Source organism: Protomyctophum parallelum (genome assembly GCF_964188405.1).
Source record: "Protomyctophum parallelum genome assembly, chromosome: 4".
NCBI classification, from domain to species: domain Eukaryota; kingdom Metazoa; phylum Chordata; class Actinopteri; order Myctophiformes; family Myctophidae; genus Protomyctophum; species Protomyctophum parallelum.
Window position 1 is genome coordinate 5,944,558 of NC_139700.1, and position 17,281 is coordinate 5,961,838.

At 43.4% G+C, this 17,281-nt stretch overlaps 1 protein-coding gene across 2 annotated transcripts; it reads left to right on the plus strand.

The window, feature by feature from the left end:
• Positions 1-1,438: 1,438 nt before the first annotated feature.
• On the plus strand, positions 1,439-15,870 carry csnk2a2b (casein kinase 2, alpha prime polypeptide b). Of its 2 annotated transcripts, XM_083762335.1 has the most exons (13): positions 1,439-1,783; positions 2,302-2,472; positions 3,133-3,244; positions 4,908-5,009; positions 7,437-7,487; positions 8,228-8,287; positions 9,340-9,423; positions 10,109-10,219; positions 11,828-11,929; positions 12,049-12,149; positions 13,646-13,794; positions 14,815-14,898; positions 15,143-15,870. In XM_083762335.1, the coding sequence occupies exons 2-12, from the start codon at positions 2,369-2,371 to the stop codon at positions 14,889-14,891; spliced, it is 1,053 nt and encodes a 350-aa protein (XP_083618461.1). In that variant the 5' UTR covers positions 1,439-1,783; positions 2,302-2,368; the 3' UTR covers positions 14,892-14,898; positions 15,143-15,870. The 2 variants fall into 2 exon arrangements, with proteins under 2 accessions (XP_083618461.1, XP_083618460.1); XM_083762334.1 differs by having other exon boundaries at positions 1,439-2,472.
• The last annotated feature ends 1,411 nt before the right edge of the window (positions 15,871-17,281 follow it).

A 17,281-nucleotide genomic window follows, 5' to 3' on the forward strand; every position in this document is an offset into this window, starting at 1 on the left:
GGGTTGCACGTGGGTTGTTAAACTCCCTCTGGTGTTCTGGGTGTGAGCTTCGTTGACATTAAACTACGTTATAGATGGTTATACTGCAGCGACGTAGAGTATGTGGGGGCCACGGGGCCATGGCCCCCATGAAGAATCCTAGGGCCCCTTTCGGCCCCCATGAAGATTTTCGTGGACATTTTACATTTACATTACATATTTTCTGGGAATTCCGAACATTTTGGACCTCTCCGCCGGCAATCTGAGAATCCCATCGTCAAATATTCGGGAAAACAGCGCCTCCCCTGTTGTTCCTCAGGCAACAGTCTGTCTTGAGAGACACCGGCCGTCCAAGAGGTGTTAAAAAGTGCTAATCGGGTTTCTTTTGTAGTTGTTCTTGAGGCGTGACATAAAGGGCGCGTTCGGAAATACCACACCGGAGCACACTCGCCTATTAGTTTGCATTGCACAGTGGGCTCAGTGCGCTATTTCCGAACGCGCCCTGACACTGATCAAGAATTCACCAAAGAGACCTAACCACAGACTAGTGAGACTACACACTGACTCGAGAAAAGACCCATATCGTCCAAAATAGGCTGATCAGTCGCTGTCTGCTAATTCATTGGTAAAAGTATGCTAAATAACTCATTTTTAGACCATTTGGGAAATAAATAAATAAATAAATCCGCGACAGTCCCCCCCAACGCAATTCTGTAGCCTATACCCAAAGGTAAAACACACCCGCCGCCTATGATCTCTCTCTCTCTCCCTCCGTATCACTCTATATCTCCCTCTCTCTCCCTCTCCCTCTCCCTCTCCCTCTCTCTCTCTCTGTCTCTCTCTCTCTGTCTCTCTCTCATAATAATAATAATAATAGTCCTGAAAGTCCTCACCTTGGCTTGGACATTGGCCTATAGAAGCTGCTTTAAAAGTACCAGCGAAAACAACTTCTTTTTTTCCGCGCTGCGGCGGGGGGGGGGGGGGGGGGGTGCGGGGAGGCGGGGCTGCGGGGGGGGGGGGGGGGGGGTGCGGGGAGGCGGGGCTGCGGGGGGGGGGGGGGCGGGCCCCCATGAGGATTGATCAAACTCTTCGGCTCTGTTATACTGTATATTGTGTAATACTATAGTTACTAAAGTCTAGTAACTACATTCAAGTATAGTAACTACAAATAATTGTAGTGGAGTAAAACAAGTGCACTATTTGCCTGTCTGAGATGTAGTGGACTAGAAGAAAAAGTATTCGAAATGGGAAAGTACAAATACCTGAAATTTGTACTTACACATGTACTTACTTGCTTTACGCCACTGTCACATAACAGACAGTTGAACGTCTCGGTTGCCTAGACACCAACTAGCCAATCACAACAACAGTTGAGTCCCCTTCAGACAATGGGATCCAGACACTCCTACGTTCGCCCCATTCGCCCCGGCGACGGTTTTCACATCCGGGTCGACTCTGCTGCTCAATCGCAATCCGCTTCCCTGCGGTCTCGACCGGGGGGTTTGTCCAGAGAGAAAACCCCGAATCCCGGCGATCTGTCGGCCGGGTCCACAGCGGGGATTTGAGGTGCTTCGCCGTGCGATCGCACATGACCTGGCGCCGAGCGACCGCCGTCGGTGCGATATCTTCGTACTGCGGTAGCATTGCGAGCTAACATTAGCTAACAACATCGATTTCTCCCTACTCCACCCCCTCTTCTCCGGCGATCGTAAAGAGGGACCGATCTGTCAGATCAACAGCCCCGCTTGACTATTTTGGACCACTGATGGGATTGTCTTTGTCCATCGGCTTGAGAAAGACCCGGGTAACGTAGTAAAGCCCCCCCCTTCCCCAATATTATATAAATTTATATATATATATATAGTTATAGTTTCGGATTTAAGGCCCATAAGTGGGTGGGGGTTTTAACCCGTGACATTTTGTTTCCTAACACCCCGAAGCATTGCATCTGTGGCCTTTTTAGGTCGCTTTTTAATTCAGTTTTTTGGTTTTTAAGAAGATAAAACGCTTTCCCGTCTCGTCTACCTCAACGCCCTGATGCCTCCCCGTCTCGGTTTGAAGCCCTAGTTGTTGCACTCCCCCCATCCTTCTGTGCCCCCCCCAACCCCCCCCACCGGCATTGCTGCTTCTGACAATCCGAGCTAGGAGCGCTGCTCAGCGGCTAACTGACTGCAGTGCACCCCGGCACTGCTCAATCATTTCACTACGTGTGGCACGGTTGTTTCTTTTTAGTCCCTTCGACCGAACACAGGCAGACCTTAAAACCTAAAAAGGGAAGAAAAAAACAGTACTGCCATTTTACCCCCATTTTCTTGCAAGTAGAAGGTCCCCGCGACACTCCCTGCCTCGTCCTACATATAGCAGCCGAGGAGGAGGCACTGGTCTCGCAATGCCGGGTCCGGCGGCCGGTAGCAAGTCCCGGGTGTATGCAGATGTGAACACACTCAAGAGCCGGGAATACTGGGATTACGAAGCACACGTTCCCAGCTGGAGGTGAGAAGACACAACAAATACCACGATTAACCCTGAGAGTGTAAACATGTACCCTGAAAGTTCCTTTTTGGTTACATTTGTGCACTCAGTGGATAAATCAACACAGAATTGTCGTGTGTGTGTGTGTGTGTGTGTGTGTGTGTGTGTGTGTGTGTGTGTGTGTGTGTGTGTGTGGATTTGCAAATGTCTTGTACGGTATGTGTGTGTGTGGATTTGCAAATGTCTTGTACGGTATGTGTGTGTGAGCAAGAGGTGATGTCAGTGATAAATTAGGGTGTGTGAGAGAGAGAGAGAGAGTGATAGAGCAAGAGGTGACGTGAGAGAGAAGTTACGATAATTGTACATGCATGTGTGAGGAATGAAAATGGCATGGTTACAAACAAACAGCCACCCTAGTTCTTCTCTCTCCCACCCACCCATCCCTCTAAACCTGCTGTTCTACACTCTGCCGTGCGGTGTGAGTGTGACACCTTTCTTACAGCTCATCATCCGCTCCCTCCCTCTGCCCACCCGCCTCCATCTATTTATGTCTGTCTGCATAGAACAGGCCTATACATTATTCTGTGGTGACACTTTGTGCTATTGCAGTGATCTAAATGACCAATCTGTTTCCATTTGTTCCTTTCTCTATATGACACACACACACACACACACACACAGTAACCAGGAGGACTACCAGCTGGTTCGTAAGCTGGGCAGAGGGAAGTACAGTGAAGTGTTTGAGGCCATTAACATCACCAACAATGAAAAAGTAGTGGTCAAGATCCTTAAGGTGAGTGCCTCTAAAAAATGAGGCTCTGCCCAAAACACACTCGTCCCCATTTTCTTCCGTGGACCGCTCGCCCCCAAGCGGTTCTTGTACTCTTATATTTGTTTTACTGCGGCTAAGGTTAGGAATAAGATTAGGTTTAGACGTAGTTTTACAGAGTTTATGTTTAGGAATAAGGTTAGGTTCAGGGTTAGTTTGACTGGGGTTATGTTTAGGAATAGGAACGGTGGCGAACGTTCCGAGGTCGCCGGATTTGACCAGGGGCTAGCGTTTTATTCATTTTTGTTTAATCGGAATGTCCGTGGTTTGATGCCCTCATTGCCCCAGTGGAGACAGCAGCCCCCCACTCGATATGACAACTTCACTTATTTTATCCTTCTACTTTTAAACCTATTGAATGAATCCACCATGCCGTGGTGGGTTGGGCTTACTTAAGTGAGCTGTATTGTGAAGGGGTTGAACCAAGCTTTCTGTCCAGTTGGTCACAGAGCACCAGTTAACCCATTTTGGGCGGGAACCCCTTTTGGTGTTAGCATCATGTCATGCTTTAGCTATTGAAAAATAGCAGATCTACAAGCTCATGTAGTAGACCTACGAGCTTGTAGGTCTACTATTTTGAAAAATCGAAGAACGACTGACATAGAAACTTTTTCAGAAAGCTGTCAGGATGTAGAAGAATTTTTTTTTAATGTGATCTCAGGTCAAAATGGTTAAAAAGAATGTACCAATCGACACAGCCCTCAGAGCCCTGGTCACTGCCTGTGGGTGTGGGGGAAATACTTTTAGGCATGCATACTGTAGATCAGTGGTTCCCAAACTTTTCAAGTTGAGACCCAAATAACCCAAACTAGTGACAATAGCAGAGCAGACCTACAAGCACACACCGCGTCGCTTCGCGCCATGTTGTCCGCTTGTAGATTGGCTATTTTCACTAATTCACTACTTATTTGTTTTCTAATTTATGGAATTTCTTAGATATTTATTTTATTTCTTCATGAAATTACCAAAAATAATCATTGAATTTCGTCTTTAATTCATGAAAATCGTTGCTTTTATGGCAATGCTTCTTGAAAATGTTTTTTGAAATAATAATTAAAAACAATGCGTGGAAAAATAATAATACTGAAGGGTCCCTTAAAAATGTGTCCGTGACCCACAAATAGGTCCCGACCCACTCTTTGGGAACCAGTGATATAGATGCATGTTCATGTGACTCTCATGGCGCTATGCAATGATATATAAGTGCTAGAAGAAGGGTTATGCTCACTACAATTTAGGGCAGGCCCTTTATTTGGAGATTATGTTCCCAGCCAGTGCAGTCAAGGGAATTGGATAGCTCCCCCATACTCTTTATGGATTGAAAGCCATTTCCTTGCCATATCTGTGTCAATCATTCAATTGTACACATCAGCTTCACACCCACACTAGCTAGCAGTACTAGACACTGACAGACTCGTGCTGAGGAGGGCAGTAGCATTGTGTGGCTCATAGCAGAATCAGCAGAATCATGGTAGCGGGAAATTAACGTTGAAATTAGAGTGCAGGCAAGTTGTTGTTTGCCTCTTAGTTCTTGCTGATACTATTGGTTGTTTGTCACATGTCACCTTTGGCTGCATATGTCTGTGGATGTTACTTATCTTGGTAACTTGTTTCCCTGTTAAATAAGCCGGTCAAGAAGAAGAAGATCAAGCGAGAGATCAAGATCCTGGAGAACCTGCGAGGTGGAACCAACATAATTCGACTGGTGGACACAGTAAAGGACCCCGTGGTAAGGCTCTCTTGTTTGGTGTTGTGTTTCCCTGCTGTCCCTGGCCTCCTTTAAATGGTTATGTGGGGTTAATTAAGATTGCACAATTAAAAATAATGTTGCAAGTTGGATGCTTAAGCCATTTAAACAGTGTTTTTTTTTGCACTGCCTGAGCTGGAATATTTTCATGACTGAGGGACGTTGGAGAGTAGGCTAGTGCAGAGTGGACTGCTGCAGCTGGAGAGACTGGAGAGTCAAGTCGCCCAACGTCGGTAGCCTACTGTAGCCTAATCTACAGCAGGCCCATGACTTTCTGGAGTTACGGTATGTGCTCGTTTAAGGATCAACCCGACGCGTCGCACGAATGCCAAATGTGCTGTGCCAGCGCAAGTGGGGGCCGCATGGCATCGGAGATAGCTAACCCAGCCACGCCCACCACCACTAGTGCCACATAGACTACATTAAGGTTTAGGTTGACACTTGACAGTCCAGCCACTGCAGCGACGCAATCTAATATATATACTGTCATAAACGTGCATGGTCACAGTGTCACAGACCACCACAGTGACAGACAGGACAGGAGGAGGAGATGCAGCTATTTAAAAGAGCAGCGTGTGTGTGCGGCTGTCACGCCTGTCACGGGCTGTGCACGTCCAGGTTCAGGTTTATTTGTCATATGTATGAATACAATTACATTATTTTGCTTCGAGCACTCCCAGTCTTATATACACCAGTGTAAACAGGACAAAGACAAACAAATAGCTATAGTGCAAAAGAAAGAACACAAAAACACACACACAAAAGTGCAGAGTAAGTGACAAGTGCAATACAGTTCAAACTCGATCATCCCAATGACATGTACGCTATTTGTTATCTAGCCTAATTCATGGTTCACATGTTCAGTTTTTCGTTCACTAATATATCTTGTTGTATATTAAATGAATAAAGACTTTAATAATTTAATATACAACTAACAACACAGTGACAGTTGCTTGCAAGTTGCGACATGTGCGTGCGTATGTGTGTGTGTGTGTGTGTGTGTAACTATGGTTTCCATACGTTGTTTGGTCGTATTGCAGTTGTTCATGTGGCAAAAACGAGGACGAGGCTTGATTTTATACAGATTTATTTCAGCCGTCACATTTATCAATGCTAGGAATTAAATTAAGCAAGGATCAGCTGTTTGCGATCACTTCATAAATGCCGTGCCGGCAGCCGACGTGAGTGTACTCCAAAACCGAATTTGAGGCAGATATTACACTGATAGTGTTGCAAGTACATCAGGAAATAGCCCTTTGACATGCATAAATAAATAATATATGCAGTGCACACCGGGAAGCACACGCAGATTAGACACGCCAACGGACCGACATGCAGAAACAACGGTGGGACATGTGCTGCCCCGTGCTTGCGGTTAGGGTTAGGTTAGGGTTTGAGGTAGGTTGTCGGTCTAATGACAGTCGGACCAATACTAAAGCAAAAGTTAATTTTCTTCCTTAATAATATAATTCAATTTTTGTTTTAATCCTGATGATTATGCGTACAGCTCATGAAAATCAAAACATTCTATCTCAAAATATTAGAATATTTTACGAGACCACAACTTCTTTTTAATTTTAAACGAGAAATGTCGACCATATGAAAAGTATATTAACAGTTTCCGTGCTTTGAATGGATTACTCCAGGTTAATGTCGCTGCCATATCGGACATACGCGACTTTTGTTTTATGTGTTTAATCCGCCGCAATGTAAAAAATAAATAGAAAATCCTTCTTCGCCGCGGAGAAAGAGAGTAGATGCATCTGTTTATATGATGAAACCGGAAATCGTCACATGCTGTGGGCTGCTAGGGCTTCTGGGAAATTGAGGCCAATGCAAACGAATGGGGTTCAACGCCTCATGGAGGAGGCTCCTGTGCTGCGTCTTCCGGGTGTACCAAGATGGCGGGTGGTCCGGCCGTTCATAACAAACGGGGGAAGCTTTTTTCGCTCGATTTTCGCGGATTAAAAGCCCAAATAATTCAGCGTATGCTCTAAAGGTAATACAACAATCTCGGCAGTGAAGGGGGGTTGATTAAAAGTCTGGTAAATCATTTTCCGCAGTCAAACTGTTAATGTATGCAGTTAATACTTGGTCTGGGCTACTTTTGAACAAATTATTTCATCAATGGGGCCTGATGATGATTTCTTATTCAAGCCAGCTTGAGCTGAGCTCAATTTTCTCTATGATTCCAGTTCAGCAAGAATTGCTTTAGATTACAGAAAAGTCTTTAGCTCGATTTAGATGCAAGTAGGTAATTATAATTATTAGTGTAAGAATAAATAGCTCAGAACAAAGGCTGACTGATTGAATTGTTTGACTGAATTGGAAGTATTCTTTACCCATGACTCATTGTTTGATCATGTACTCATTTTAACCCCTTGTCTCTCTTCTCTTGTGGTTATACAGTCCAGAACCCCAGCACTTGTCTTTGAATGCATCAATAACACAGACTTCAAGGTAAAATAATCACCTCTTCTGTGAATTTTGGGTTGATGTTTTGGGTTTTCATGTTAGTCATACTTCGTTATAGTCATACCTTAAAAAAAAAACATCTGTCACTCACTGGTATATTTTTCCAAATATGTGTTGTTTGACATTATAAATCACTACCTTTCATTCACAAGCGTCCAAGTGACGTAGACACTGGCAATGTAGTATTTATGCATTTTACACTTGATACATGCTGTCTTTGACAAAGACTTTGTGTTCCAAAGTATCCCTGGGCGCTACGACCATGACCGTTTATGAGCAGACCTTCGTCTAGACGAAGAATGTAATGACGCTGTAATGACAACGGAGTTACGAAAGGTGTTGCCACAATGACTAGCACTTCTAAAAGGAATCTTACACAGTATAAATTCACGAATACCCTTTGCTTTCACCAACTCATGTCACAACAACCCCTGTCTGGAGTCAAGTAGCATCCCTAAAGCCAAAATGTTCTTTTGAAAATCCTTCGTTCTTTTCAGTGAGCGATGTCGCTGAGTATACATTGGCTTAAGTGACAGATGTAATACAATTTAGGACACAAAATAACCCAGTGAGTTAGTCTTAGTTTTTCAACTGTTTTTCAACTGTTTTTCCAACTGTGTTTCAACTGTTACTTTTGGATTCAGCTACATAGAGGGATTACGTTTATTTGTTTAATTTGCCTGTGTTCTATGCATTTATCCTCATAGCTTTCGTATTCCTTACAGGAGTTGTACCAGAAGTTGACAGATTTTGACATCCGTTTCTACATGTATGAACTACTGAAGGTCAGATTGGTTGACATTCTGAAATTTAAGCGTGTGGTGGTCAATCTTTTAATTGTCAGCAAACCAAATTCCCCTCCTAATGGGTCAGGAAAGATTACAATAATTCCGTAATTCGTGTGTGTGTGTGTGTGTGTGTGTGTGTGTGTGTGTGTGGCAAAAATTTCCATTTGTTTGACATTACCAAGCCTATTATATTTGTTTAAGTATATGCAAATCCTCGCATGCCCAATGTAGAGACACGTAGAAATGTAGAGAGTTAAAAGTGATTAATACATCCAAGTGTAAGCTAATCTTTTAAAAATGACTTATATGCCTTAAAACATTATACATGCCCTCTATAACTAAAATGTAACATTTAAATATCTTCTTCACTTTAAAAATAGTTAATATTTTAATCCCAAGGTGGTTTACAGTCATGCAACATTATTATGTCACCTGCCCACCCTCCACTCTGCGTTTAACCCATTTAGGCCTGACGTCGAAATTTAAAAAAATGTCTTCTAAATCTTGACAGTTTTCTGAAATACCTATGTTTCTAGGCCTATATCACTCAATATTTCATGTCAAGGACTCCAAAAATTATATGTAATTGGCTGTCGACCCCCATCTCAAAATATGTTGTTCCAGGGGCACCCCCCAGAAGCAAATATTTTAGTTAAAACCGGTCGCTCTGAAAGAATATTCCAAGGTTTGCGCCACATTTTCACGATTCTTCAAAAATGGCAGACCTACAAGCTCGTAGCGCGGCACTTTAAGCCATCAGCGTAGAACAAACGCGTAGAGCCATAACGGCTATGTCTGGTGTCAATCTGTGGATATTTAGAACAGAATGTTATATTTAATAGTAAAAACCCTTAAAATAATAATCCTTTGTTCAGGTCTACGGTTAATGAATAATACTGCTCCTCCAATGTGACGCTGCCCACGTTATACACGTTAAATGTATTTTTGGTTGTGGTGATGTCATGATGATTTCGTCTATTGACTGCGTGTGCGTGTGTGTGTGTGTGTGTGTGTGTGTGTGTGTGTGTGTGTGTGTGTTGATGTCTCAGGCTCTGGACTACTGCCACAGTATGGGCATCATGCACCGTGACGTCAAGCCCCACAATGTGATGATCGACCACCAGATGAGAAAGGTGGGTGGTGCTTTCAGTCCTCTCTCTCTCTCCACATGCCCACTCCCCACACGCCAAACATGGTCCTCCTCGCCCGTGTTCTAATCCCACAATTTCAGGTCTGCTTCCATGTGTGTCTCCCTCTCGCGACTTATTTTTTCATTCTCAACTTAAATCTCTACATTTTACTCGGTGTCCCATCTACGTGTTTGCCTGCAGAGTGGATGTATACAAATATACAAGTCTGTAACAAATGTTTCTCATCAACTAGCTATTGTTGAGTTTATGTCACGTTGGGAATACAGCCAGTTGTACCCAAGTTGTGTTATGAAAGTCTGCCAGTAGGGGGCAACAGGTTAACATGAGAGTTTACCTTTCCAGAAGTGGTCAACATTAGACTGTGGCCGTGTGCACCTAATAATAGATGCTGAAATGTTGGGCGCAGTACTTAGTTTAGACAGTATTTGGTTTAGACTAGTCATTGGTTAGACCAGTCATTAGTCCTACAACTACAACCTATCTCAAACCCTCACCCTAACCTCCCACGGGGCAGCACACCTAAACCTAACCTTAACCCATGTCTAACCAAATGACTAGTCTAAACTAAGTATGCACCCCGGAATGTTTCGTTACAACAGTCGTTATTATGACTAATATACAACACTTTAGATTTGTATTAAATCCAGTTTTATATTCCCTCGCCTAGCTACGTCTTATAGATTGGGGTTTGGCGGAGTTCTACCATCCTGCCCAGGAGTACAACGTCAGAGTCGCTTCACGATACTTCAAAGGGCCCGAACTACTGGTGGACTATCAGGTACTACTAGTACACACCTCTAATCACTACTATCAGGTACTAGTACACACCACTAATCACTACTGGTACCAGGTACTAGTACACACCACTAATCACTACTGGTACCAGGTACTAGTACACACCACTAATCACTACTATCAGGTACTAGTACACACCACTAATCACTACTGGTACTAGTACACACCACTAATCACTACTGGTGGACTATCAGGTACTACTAGTACACACCACTAATCACTACTGGTACCAGGTACTAGTACACACCACTAATCACTACTGGTACCAGGTACTAGTACACACCACTAATCACTACTATCAGGTACTAGTACACACCACTAATCACTACTGGTACTAGTACACACCACTAATCACTACTGGTGGACTATCAGGTACTAGTACACACCACTAATCACTACTATCAGGTACTAGTACACACCATTAATCACTACTGGTACTAGTACACATCACTAATGACTACTGGTGGACTATCGGGTACTAGTACACACCACTAATGACTACTAGTGATTAGTGAAATGTGCTTCACTGCCTGCCTGTTTAATTTGTATGTTTTGTGTGCGGACTGTGGATGAAAATGAGCTTCTTTGCTACATCCGGTATATTTTCTTTGCATTTACATGTAATGTCCATTAATATGCACTGTCCCGTCGAAATAAACAAATAAAGAAAACAACAAGCCAGCATGTCGATGACCGTTGCACACAACTAATTAGCCACCTTATGACACCTGTGGGTATTTTGGGTAACTGTAGAAATCAGGCTGTATATTAACCGAATCTGCCAGAACGAGATAATCTTGTGCCTTCCACGAGATTTGATTAATAACCATCAATGAATCTAGCATTATTTATTTATTTATTTTGTATTGACTAACATGGTACAAACTCTTACATCCCGATCTGACGTGGACACGTGCAAGCCTAATACTCCTTTTTCTCCTCAAAATGAGACAAACTGCGATCCTTGGGACATTATAAAACCCTAATCTTTGATCGCGCTAAGAAAGTTAAAGGACCACTTCACCACTTTTCAACTTCTCTTCCTATAATTGGTCCTAACTAATGTTCATGATAAAATACCACAATTTCTTTCTACTCAGTCTGTGTCTCATAGGAAGGCTGTGGGCAGTTCAGAAACCCGTCAACCAGTGACATCATCGATGGTGAATCCAAGCTAATAGAAACGGCAGGCTTTCTTTTCCTGAAAAGTTGCAATGCAAAAGTTGAAGCCATCGTTCTCACGATAATAAAAATCTAAATATATTTTAAAACAAATCTTGTATAAAAACAAATGTGCGTAATGATGATGTCACTGGTGGACGGGTTTCTGAACTGCCCACAGCCCTCCTATGAGATACAGACTGAGTAGGAAAAAATGGTGGTGTTTTATCATGAACATTAGTGAGGACCAATTATATGAAGAGATGTTGAAACGTGGTGAAGTGTGTTAAGACATTGTACCTAGCGCTCTCTTTCTGATTTCTCAAATCTGCTGTGACATACTGTATGTACACATTGCTCTGATTTTGCCATTTACTCTTGACTTAATATTTGAAATGTGTGTGTGTGTGTGTGTGCGCGTAAATTGCAGATGTATGACTACAGTCTTGACATGTGGAGCTTGGGCTGTATGCTGGCCAGTATGATCTTTCAGAAAGAGCCCTTCTTCCACGGACAAGACAACTATGACCAGGTAGCGCTCTCCTATCGGTGGGATTATTTTATCAATATGTATGATCATTATTGTTATGGATTTTTTTATTGTTTGATCATTAAGACATTGATAAAAATGTCTCTGACCTCATGTCTTAGTTGGTGAGGATTGCCAAGGTTTTGGGAACAGACGAGTTGTTCGGCTACCTGCGTAAATACCACATCGAACTGGACCCGCGCTTCAAGGACCTGCTGGGACAGTGAGTAAACACTTGTATTCATTGGACTCCCTTTTTGTCTCCACCAGGCCGAAGGCATGGGGGGAGAGTATGTTTTGCACTCCGTCCGTCCGTCCGTGTGTGTGTGTGTGTGTCCGTGAGCAGCTAATCTCGGCCACCGTTAACCCGGTCGATGCCAAATTTTGCACACACACTCCCTGGATGCCAACGATGAACCTCTGCCCCAAACTTTCCAGAACGGCCTGTTATAGCGCCACCAGGAGGCCGCTTTGTGCAAAACAAGTTTTTGCACAGTACACCTACAGATTTTGTCCAAACATCACGCAAATTGGTACACAGTCTCTCTAGAGCCATTCAACGAAACCGGTCTTTCAGATTTCTCAGACTCCATCCTGATTTACTTTTGTTGCCCTTTTATCCAACCACCAGATGAAGGCAAGCTGCAATGTCCTACATTCCTATCCTGGTGGAGACCTGTGCCCAGAAGGGCACTTTTTCTAGTTAATATTCTATTTTTCCAGGCTTTGATTCCCAAATATTAAAATAAAATGGCATTCAGCGCAATTTCTGACACTGAAAAATACATGTGGATATTGGTCTGGCACTTGAGTTGTGAGCCCACTATTCAAAGTGAGACTTTTTTTTTTTCCTGTGACGTTGTAATCTGAGTTTGTAACCCCGCCACCATGGAAATAAATCTTCCACAAGTTCCAGACTAATATTTACACAGCCATATTAGTCTGGCGACTCTGGCCATGACAGGCATAGACATATAAAGGGCTCTGGGGGCGTGTGTACTATCTCGCGAGGAGGCAAGCTTTTGTTAACCCATTTTGGGGGTGTTAGCATTATGTTATGCTTTAGCTATTGAAAAATAGCAGATCTACAAGCTCATAGCGCGCCACCGAGTGGCGCGCTACGAGCTTGTAGCTCGGCTATTCTTGGAAAAATCGAAGAACCACTGACATAGAAACTAGCTTTTTCAGAAAACTGTCAGGATGTTAGAAGACATTTATAGAATCTGATCTCAGGTCAAAATGGGTTAATCATAGCGGAAGCTTGTCCAGCTTCAGCATGCGTCATGGAAGGGGATGTCCGGTAAGCCAATCAGACAGGCAATGTAAACATTTGTTTTCTCTGATTCTCATGCCAATTTAAAGCTCCTTTGGAGTTAATTGAGTCCCGGAAAAGACACAATGTAATTCGCCAGTAGTCACTTGAGTAGCAGTGACACAGCATGCCTTCCGCACTTTCTGTTTGACTTCCTCCTTACACTGGACACGCATGGCTCCAACGAACTGCAGCGGCCAATGAGGCATCTATTTTCTTTATATCTATGATGCCAGGATAGTATATCCCCTGCTTCCTGGGCTGAAACTCTGAGGGGAAAACCCTGACAATGCAACATCCATCCCTGTAGGATAGTACCCGTACAATGCATGAACGAATGGACCATTGTAAGCGCTTTTCTATAGAAAAGCGCTATAAAAAATGCAATCCATTATCCATATTTGTAGGCAGAGCAGGAAGCGCTGGGAGCAGTTTGTGCAGACAGAGAATCAGCACCTGGTGAGCCCTGAAGCCCTCGATCTACTGGACAAGCTGCTACGCTACGACCACCAACAGAGACTCACCGCCACAGAAGCCATGGAACACCCATACTTCTGTAAGAATTAATTCACTTAACACTTATGATTCTAATGACGTACGTGTATATGCGTCCTCTCAATTAAAACCAGGGGGGTGCCTCGGACGTGTATACTACTAGAAGCAGGAGCAGTAGACTCAAAATGCACCACACTGCTAGACTAACCTTCAGCAGCAGCTACTGTACATTACAATCAGTGTTGGAAAGTAACTAACTAAAGTAACTTATTACTTAAAGTAATATTAATATATTACTGTTTTCCAGTAACAAGTACCGTTAATTGCTTTCACAATTTGAATAATATTACTATATTATATATGTTACTATTTTCAGAAAGTAACTCGTTACTATTTTCACGAGCCTTGGTGGTGGTACTGTGGGCTCGAGTGTTTATTTAGAATGGGAGACTGGGCTGGGGTGGAGTTGCTTTGCAGGCAACCTAAGATGTTGAAAGAGCCATTTTCGACCAAAAATAAATTCAAAATCTATCTGGAGCCGCAAAGAAAATTACGCATTATAATGCAGCTTGCCAAGCTTTATTATCTCCCGGGTTGCAACGAAACTAGCAGAATTTAGCAAGCTTTCCCTGGAAATGTCTTTCAACGTTACTTTTTTTGTTGTTTGATAGCTTCTCACTGCAGATTAAACATACAGGCAGTCAATCTGCATTGGCTGTGAAGGCAAAAGCCTCTGTCCACGAACTGTTAAATCCTCTGTGTGTCGCATAGCATGCGACACACTCAGTGCCGTGCCAGCCAGGTGGCTGGCACGGCAGTGTGTCGCATGCTATGACGCAAATTTTAGTTTAGTTAAGTTTTCCAATTTTGTAAACATGTGTAGAATAAATATTAAGAATGCTTGTCACGTTTGGCCTCCTACAGAAACCATAAATGAAAAATAATTTATTGCTACTTTTAATGCTACAGGGAGCCACTAGGGGTGTGCTCTAGAGCCGCATGCGGCTCTAGAGCCGCCTGTTGCAGACCCCTGGCCTAATGTAACTCTCTATAATACCTCTCTAACAATGTCCTCCTGTAGACCCCGTAGTAAAGGAACAGTCTCTATCCAACTCCGACAACAACATGGTTTCCAGTGGGAACACTACAGCCCGATGAAACGCAGGTAAAGTTAGTCATAGATATATTCATACTGTTTTCTTTTAATGGTAATTAACCCAATTTGGAGTTCATGAAAATGGTATTCTTCTCAAGCGAACTAGCCTAGCGCTTGTGAGCTTAATGTTTACTGGCTGATGCATTCAGGTTGTCATTCCACATCTCATTCCACTGCATCAATACAGCGGGTGATTACACTAATTAATTTTCTCTTCTCTCTCTCTCTCTCTCTCCCTCCCTCCCTTTCTCAGGAGAAGAAGGATGTTTGTTTGTTACCTCAACTTTGTACCCGGTTGTGACAGTAACTTTGACAAGTGTACAGTGACAATGGATCAAAGTAACGCTGACCAGTTACACACTCACAGATATGTGCTCATGGACACAACACGCACACACACACATACACGCAGACGCACACATACATACACGCACATGCAGACACCTATACATACCCTCCTCCTCTGTATCAGTCTGTGATTGGCTTGTCCTGGTTCCCTGTCAAGCAGCCTGACCAATGAGCTTGAAGCTGTCTCTCTCTCTCCCCCTTCCCTTGGCCTGACTTGGTCTCGCTGTAGGTCATCAGAAAAACTACTACTTAAGACTATCTCCCTCTCTCGTATCGCTCCTCTCACCCCCCCACCCACCACCACCATCCCTCTATCCCTCCTTGTTTGAAGCAGCATGGAGAATGAGCAGCAGGAGTGTAAGCCTGTCCCCCTGCCCGGCCCAGAAGTCCCACCCCACCCTCCTCCCCCCGCACACCTGACCCGACCCCGACCCTCGTTTCATCCCTCCGTCCGTTTGTCTGTCGTGTCCTGTGTGCGGCCTCACCCCCCCCCCCCCCCCCCCTCCAGCAGACAGACAGATGTCTTAAACACTACTCCAAGTTCCTGAAAGTGGCATGGTGGACTCTCTCTAGATAGAATGGACATGATGATAATAATATTAATGAATAATAAATGATTTTTATTTAGTTGAACTGTCTGTCATGGGTGACTTCTTTGGCTATGTTTGAGTGTATCATGAGCAGGGATGGCTAGAGGGGGGCCTGCTCTAGTGGAGGCTTAAGGCTCATTCATAGTCTGGAGTTTCGGTGGCGAGGTGACCACCGCTCCGGTGGTGAGGTGACCACCGGAGCTGTAATAACGTTGAGCGGTGGTGAGTAAAAACAGAGAGAAGGGCTGGAGCGGTGGCGGTGGTTTGCTCTTCACCACGGCTTGTGACGTCATGATGTAGTTCGGTGGTCACCTAACCACTGAAAATCCAGACTATGAATGAGCCTTTAGCCCCCACAAGCCCCTCCCCACAATAGGCCAGTCAATCCAAGATTTGGCCCAAAAGAAATTGCAATTGTAATCATTCAAGCTTTTTCCTGATCTTTAGGGTCATACAAATAATATTAAAATTTGATGGATTGAACATTTTTGGAATGGATTCAGAATCATGAATAACCCCTAGTTTGACTTAAAGCATAATTAAAAATGTTAATGGTACCCAACTGTCAGCCCCTGAATTTTCAATCCATCAATTTTTAATGTTATTCGAACGACCCTAAGTATCTATTGCAATTTATTTTGGGTCACGCCTGTTTTTAATCTTAGATTGACTGGCCTACAAGGGGGGGGGGATTTTTGAGTGTATCATCAGCAGGAACGGGGCTTTAGCCCCCTCTGGTGGACGCTTTTCCCTCCCTAAGCCCCCCTCCCCACAAGCCCAATTGACTGATCTCTATGTAAACCAAATTCATTAGCCCTGCTCTAAATTTCCAACCCCCCCCCCAAAGTCACAATATTCTGGAGCTGTCGCTGATCATGAGCAATGTGGACATATTCAGGTAATAATTAATGCATAGAATTGCATTTGATGTAGTCATAGCACTTTATAGTACACATGTATAATATAGCATAGTATGTATAGTTAACATAGATACTCCACTGTTACGTTCTAAGTTTATACATGATTCATGATAACTACTTTTTATATATGTGATGTATGCCATGTTTTTTGTTATTGCTTAATGTAAATCACTGGATTAAGAGCGTCTGCTAAATGCCTAAATTGTAAAATTGTAATGGATAATAGCAGGGTGTGAGTAGAAAATACTAAAGATTCTTGCATGTCATGTTGGGCTCGAATTAGAATGGATTCCATATTCTCTGATGGTTGATGTTTAATATGTTCATCACATAGGTGAAAAGCGAATGCTGACAGGTGTGGGCAATGCGAGTCGCCAGAGCTGAGCCAACCCACATGTCATTAACACAAAGAGTTGACCACAACTGACGATTACATAACCTATATTTTGCCTGGTAATGACAACTGCTGTGTTGATAGACGGAACTATATTCATTGTTGTCGATGGTAAATATAGCCAGATACTGCTGGAGCCT

Excerpts from the sequence above, each read along its gene's own strand:
- csnk2a2b (XM_083762334.1), top strand. The coding sequence starts at position 2,369 with ATGCCGGGTCCGGCGGCCGGTAGCAAGTCCCGGGTGTATGCAGATGTG. Across the intron at positions 8,288-9,339 it reads ACATGTATGAACTACTGAAG|GCTCTGGACTACTGCCACAG; the intron begins GTCAGATTGGTT and ends TTGATGTCTCAG. Across the intron at positions 11,930-12,048 it reads GACAAGACAACTATGACCAG|TTGGTGAGGATTGCCAAGGT; the intron begins GTAGCGCTCTCC and ends CTCATGTCTTAG.